This window comes from Rhinopithecus bieti, unplaced genomic scaffold (genome assembly GCF_001698545.2).
Source record: "Rhinopithecus bieti isolate Rb0 unplaced genomic scaffold, ASM169854v2 scaffold_3062, whole genome shotgun sequence".
Taxonomy (NCBI): Eukaryota; Metazoa; Chordata; class Mammalia; order Primates; family Cercopithecidae; genus Rhinopithecus; species Rhinopithecus bieti.
In genome coordinates this window covers 4,808,259-4,814,396 of record NW_016804432.1, presented here as the reverse complement: position 1 = coordinate 4,814,396, position 6,138 = coordinate 4,808,259, and the positions used below count along the sequence as shown (strand labels likewise).

Genomic DNA, 6,138 nt, shown 5'->3' with positions numbered 1-6,138 from the left:
CAGAAGAATACCCCCTCCATTCGGCCCTGAAGGCTCAGAGGCACCGGAGTTCAGAGTAGTTGCCCAGGGTACCTTTTCCAAAAGCAACTCGGCTGCTGACTAAGTAAGGGTCTACCGGCTCGCTCGGGCTCTCAGACACGAGCGCAGAAACATTTTCTCGGACTCAAGAGCGAGGGCGGGTGGGCGGGCCTGGTGTTCCAGGCTCCGCAGGCCTGAGCCTTGCGGGAAAACTCAAGGAGCAGGACGGGAGGGCACTGTCCCAGACATGCGTCCCGCCCCCGCCCGTGCTAGGTCGGTGCAGCTTGCTGGTGGAGGGTCTGAAAGGGGCAAAGGCACCGGGAAGGGCTGGCAGGGGCCGCGGAGGAGCAAAGAGGATGGGACTGAATTGCGCGGTGCGGCCGGCGCGGTTACCTTTGCCATTGTTTTCCTTGAGCTGAGCGGTGCCGAGGCCACCGGGGGAGCGCAGCGCGGAGCAGCCCACCTCCACGTCGCTGCTCATGTCGGCCTCGGCAGCCGCCTCTGAATAATGGCCCGGCTTCTTGCGGCTCTCGGCGGCAGAGGAGATTTCGGAGGAGACGGTGCTTTCGCTGCCCGTGTGCTGCAGGTTGAACAAAGTGTCTATTTCGAATTTGCCCTTGGAGGGGAGGTCTCCCAGAGCGCCGTGCAGGGGGGCAGACGGCAGGCGCGGGCTGAGGCGAGCCGGGTGCTGCGAATTTTCCAGGGCCTCGAGCACAGCATTGCCAGCCGAGTCGGACAAATTGGAGAATCTCTTGCCGGCTGTAGGGCTGTGCAGCCCTCTTTCCATCAGAATCATCTCTTTTCTTATTCTTTCCATCATCTCAGCTTTCTTAAAAATGTCACAGTGGCCCTGCTGTCCCGTCCTAATGATAGGCTGCGCCTAGGGCTAATTCTCATTCAGCCCCAGCGAACGCCTCTAAATATTATTATCTCTTTCGGAGGGAGGCGGAAAAATTGTGGGATGCCAGAGCGAGGGAATGACTGGTCAAAATGACCCATACATCCTTCCGAGCCCGAGATGTCATTCATCAAAAAGTAGCGCCCGCTCGTCATTAAGGTACGAATGACGCTGTTCGAATAATCATTTATTGTAACAGGTTTATAAGCAAATAAATACACGCTCCTGTCAGTGGGTAATGAAGGCAGCTTCAGAGCAGACAAATAGATCCAGGTAGGAGGCGAGAAGAGACAAGTGAGGAGGAAGGCTCCGGTCCTTTGCCCGCTCGGAGCCAGTTCTGCTCGCCCGGGGGTTTGGCCTCGGGGGTGAAATTGACAGTCTGATTAATAGAGCGCGCCGCGGCACATTTCCCCCTTCATTTAGGGGCATCATTACGCTCTCAGTTTGCTGGGTTGCCCCTTAGGTCCTAATCATGCAGCGCCTTCCTCATTTTTCCTTGGACACAGATACGCATTAAATAATAGATAATGGTTTGACTTTCCAGGGTAGATCCTCGGGAAGGTTTTTTTTTTTTTTTTTTTTTTTTTTTCGTTTTGTTTTAACATTTACAAGCTGCGGGCGTAAGTGGGGGGAGATAAGGGGGAGGATGCAGGAAGAGTTGCGTAAGGAGAAGACCTTGCGCCTCTCCTGTCTGGATTACTTATCTTTCGGATTTCAGAACCAAATATGTATTTTATTTAACAAATAGGACGCCGGAGTTCTCTCCCTCCCTATTTCTTCACCTCAGCCTGAATGCTCTCCTCCCACCCCGGGGGTGGGGAGAGGGAGAGAGAGAGAGACAGAGACAGAGAGAAAGAGAGAGAGACAGAGAAAAAGAGAGAGAGAGAGAGAGAGAGAGAGAGAGAGAAAGAGAGAGAGAGAGAGATCCTAGAGTTTTGAAAGCGCTTTCTTGCTACGTGGCCGCGGAGGTGCATTGGGCCGGCGCCTCCAAACGGAAATCATTAGGTCCTCTCTGATTTTCTAACTCCGTTTGCAGAGTGAGATCTGAACTCGAAGTCCCCCGTTTTTTACTTTTATAATCCTGCTGATAGCCTTCTCGCCTATGCATTTTCCCGAGGGGAAACGAACTAGGCTGAACGATTTGATAGCAGAATTCGACAGCTAACTTTAAACACAGTGGAGATTTACAGCGCCATACGAGCGCTCCGAATCCACTTTCACGTTGCCAGATTTTCCCCTCACTCCTCAAATGGAATTATTTGCAGCAAAGGCGCTGGACTTCGAGGTCAAAAGAGGAAAGAGGAGACAGCCTTCTTCCCCTACCTCCCTGCTGCCCTCCCTTTTCTTCCTTCTCTCTTTCCTCCCCTCATCAACCCCAGCCCCTTACCTGCGGCCACAGGTATTCCCAGCGTTGAGTCCGGGCTCAGAGAGTCGCCGAACAGTCTTACCGCAGCTCTCTGCGGCCTGGGCTTGGCGGCTGAGCCTCTTGGCGATAACTTTGATTGTCATAATGACGCCGGTGGCAACCATTTTAAGGAAGATCAATCTTCACTCAAGGCCGTTCCTCATCTCCCGCGGTTGCGCCCAACCTTCCCTGACCCTCCAAGCACTGTGCCCTCCCGCCAGCGGCCCAACGGGAGAGAGATTCACGGACACTGGCGGAGGCGAGGGAGGACGGGGATGGGACGCGGAGGTCCGCCCGTGAGCTTCTGAAGCAGCTGAGAGACCCCGACAATATGGGCCCTGGGCGCGGTCCTGCATCCCCGCATTTAGCGTCAACCCAGACCCCAACCAGGACCCCCTCCTCTCCTTTCTCCCGACATACCCAGAACATTGGGGTGTGTTAGGAGGGGCAAACTCGAGATCTATTTGCCTATGGTTCTTGGCGCTTTCCTTTTAACCTTAGACCCGTTGGGGGCGCGTCAGGAATGTAAGGGGAGGCGAGGTGTGAAGTATATTTATATACATATATACACACATATAGTCAATGCCTAAAGTTTATCTTCTGTTCCCCTCGGCGCCAACTTATTTCCACAACGCGAGCTTTGCTTAGAAAATCAATTCCACCTATTTAAGGTAATAAACGGAAAGCTCGATAGACAGGCGGTGCCTGGGGGAACGGAAAACCGGCGGGGAACGCAGAGTGAGCATCCGGCACCGGGACTGGGACTTGACCCAGCGTCCATCTCTGCCCCTGCCCCATTGGCCACCCAGCTCCGAGCTCCCTGAGTTCTCATTGCGCCGGCTTTGGGGCCATCAGCGCGGTAGGAGCCCAGCCCTGCCAACGCCCCCACCTGCTCCCTCCCTGCTCCGCAGCCGGGATGCCCAATTCTACCATGCCTTCCAGTCGCTGCCCCTGTGACCCGGGAAGGGTCCCCCTACCCAGTCCTCGCTTGCTCCAGGGACTGAATGAGTCACCTTGGTCCAGGCTTGGGTCGTGNGCCGCGGCGGCCGAGGCCGCGCTGTTGAGCCCTGCGGCGGCCGCGGGAGCCTGGTAGAGACCAGGGTGGCGGAAGCTACACAGCAGTTCCGGCCGAGAGTAGGGGTGCGAGAGGGCGCGGAAGGTGTCCAGTGGCCGGATGGAAGTAGCAAAGGGCGACGAAGCCGCGGCCGCCGCGCCAGAGGCTGCAGCCGCTGCCGCCGCCGCCGTGACGCCCACGTGCGGGTAGTAGTGCAGCGGCACGTGCGAGTGGAAGGGGTAGGGCAGGCTTCCGGTGGCGGCCGCGTGCGTCATCATGTAGGTGTAGAAGCTGGGGTCTGCTGGGTGCGGCCAGGACATCGCCAGGCGCTGCCGCTTGTCCTTCATGCGCCGGTTCTGGAACCACACCTGCGGGGAGAGACGCGCCGCAGCCCGGGTTAGGGAGCGTCCCGTGTTCCCTGCTCCTGTCCCGGGACCTCTGCCCCTCCCGGACCTCTGAATGGCTTGGCCTACTTCTCTCCGACCAAGCCCAACCCCGAGTATCCTGTGCTCCCGCAGCTAGGAAAGTGTGAACGGCCGTGTGTGGACCGCCGTGGGCACACCGTCCTCAGCGAAGAGGGTCCTTTCCCCCGCGTCCGGTTGCTGCTGCTCCTCAGGCTTTTACTCCCTTACTTCTTGCTGCGACTTTTTTGTCCCATCCCAACCTTTCCTCTCCCTCCTGCCACCCACCAGTGCCGGTCTCGCTGAGCACCCCTCTCTCAATCCCAGGATTTGCACAGGGATTCTGGGCAGCCTTTGAAGAGAGGCTGCCGCTCAGCTTTTCTGAGAGGTCTCCGCGCGAAGTCTTGAGCCCTCAGAACTGCAAGGACCTGTCCCTAGGGGCACGGGTCCGATTTTGATATTGAAGGGATGATTTTGTTGGAATCGTTTGCCTTAAATGAGTGGGTAGAGCAATGTCTCCATAAACGGGGAAGGTTACGTTTCCACCCCTCCCAACACTATCTAATAAAGACATCATTCGTCACAACTCTAAATTAAAGAAAGCCCGTGCAAACCACAGGGAGACTTCCACACTCCTCCCCTACCCTGTGGAGTTTTTTTCTTTTTCTGCAGTGTCGAACGCTCCATGAAGGGCTCACCAAATCGCCTAACCTCCCGGCTATCTCTCCCAGACGTATAATAAAATTAATAACCTAAAGTTATATATAAATAAGGACAATTTCGTTGCATTTTTCCCCGCAAGAGGCTGCCCTTTTTTCATTGCCCAAGAGGAAAATGTTTAGGAAACTACTGTCTCAAACCAATCGATTTTTAAAATACGGTATCTTTTCTCCATGTAACGATTTATGCGGAAAATAAGTCTCCAAGCTCAAGAGCAAATGAAAAGTTTCATCTCTGGTTCCTGCTTGAGGAACAAAGACCAACTGGGCTTGCCGCCTAGGGGAAAGTGGGGCCGTGCATATGGGCGAGGGGGCATCTGGCCAGGCGTTGGGCACAATGGAGCAGAGGCAAGTGCTTGCAGCATTGAAGTGACCATTCGGGGGCCTTCTTAGATCCGTCAGGCGGGACAACCGTTCGGATTCGGTAGCCGAGAAATAAATAAGCCAATTCCTTTTGTGACTACCCCCGGCGGATTTCCAGACCTTCAGCTAAATCTAGCCACCCAGAAAGGGGAAAGGGGAAAAAGAAACAATCAACCCAGATGCCCCCGGGGAGGCCAGAGCAGGCACGCACTGGAATCGATACCTTGATGGTGGTTTCGGGCAGGTTGAGCGCCGCGGCCAGCTCGCACCGGCGGGGCCGCGACACATAGTTCTCCCGGTAGAACTCCTTCTCCAGGCGCGCGATCTGCTCGCGGGTGAACGCCGTACGGTAGCGCCGCACTTGATCCGCGCCAGAGCCGGAGCCACCCAGCGCCGCGCCCCCGCCGCTGCCTCCGCTGCCTCCATGCAGGCTTCCAAGGCCTGAGCCCGATGCCGACGTCGTGGTGCCGGCAGCCGAGCCGCTCTCTGCGTACCCTGGCAAACAAACGGCCAACAGCGCATGAGTGGCTGTAGGGCCAACAGCCCCGCGCTGGTGCTGCGCTCGGATCGGGGAAGCCCCGTCAGGAAGGAGAGTCGCTGCCGGAATTGATGGGGTCTGTCATGCTTACAAATTGCTGCGGTTAATGGAATCAATAAAGTTTGGGGAGCCCTTCATAAGCAAATAATAGAAACGGAATTAGGAGATTTCTTTTTTAATAATTAGAAATTGTCAACTAAGGAGGAAAAGTGGCCGAGGGAAAATGCCTACCTCTGGGCGCAGTTTGGGAAGCTCTGGGTTTGCCATGGTCTGGAGACCGCAGGGCAGCTTTCTGTACGGCCTCTAACCTTTATTGAGTCTTCAGGGTTTCGAATATTTTAAGAGTTCCAAGACAGCAGCAGCTCAAACCCAAGCCAATAGGGGGTGAAATCTACTTTTCAACTCTCTCCAGCTGACTTTAGCAGAGACGCCCGGGGAGGCTTCCGCCGACTTACCCAGAAGAATACCCCCTCCATTCGGCCCTGAAGGCTCAGAGGCACCGGAGTTCAGAGTAGTTGCCCAGGGTACCTTTTCCAAAAGCAACTCGGCTGCTGACTAAGTAAGGGTCTACCGGCTCGCTCGGGCTCTCAGACACGAGCGCAGAAACATTTTCTCGGACTCAAGAGCGAGGGCGGGTGGGCGGGCCTGGTGTTCCAGGCTCCGCAGGCCTGAGCCTTGCGGGAAAACTCAAGGAGCAGGACGGGAGGGCACTGTCCCAGACATGCGTCCCGCCCCCGCCCGT

The 6,138-nt window shown here is 56.1% G+C and overlaps 1 protein-coding gene across 1 annotated transcript in view; it reads right to left on the bottom strand.

Annotated features, from left to right (window-relative positions):
- EVX2 (even-skipped homeobox 2) overlaps window positions 1–5,481 on the bottom strand; it is an 11,009-nt gene extending 5,528 nt beyond the window's left edge. Inside the window, exons 1-6 of the mRNA XM_017868259.1 lie at window positions 5,460–5,481; window positions 5,082–5,353; window positions 3,335–3,743; window positions 2,304–2,412; window positions 412–881; window positions 116–218 (exon numbers count right to left, since the gene is read on the bottom strand). Coding sequence (XP_017723748.1) covers window positions 116–218; window positions 412–881; window positions 2,304–2,412; window positions 3,335–3,743; window positions 5,082–5,353; window positions 5,460–5,481 — 1,385 coding nt within the window. The remainder of the gene's footprint in view (window positions 1–115; window positions 219–411; window positions 882–2,303; window positions 2,413–3,334; window positions 3,744–5,081; window positions 5,354–5,459) is intronic.
- Between the last annotated feature and the right edge of the window lie 657 nt (window positions 5,482–6,138).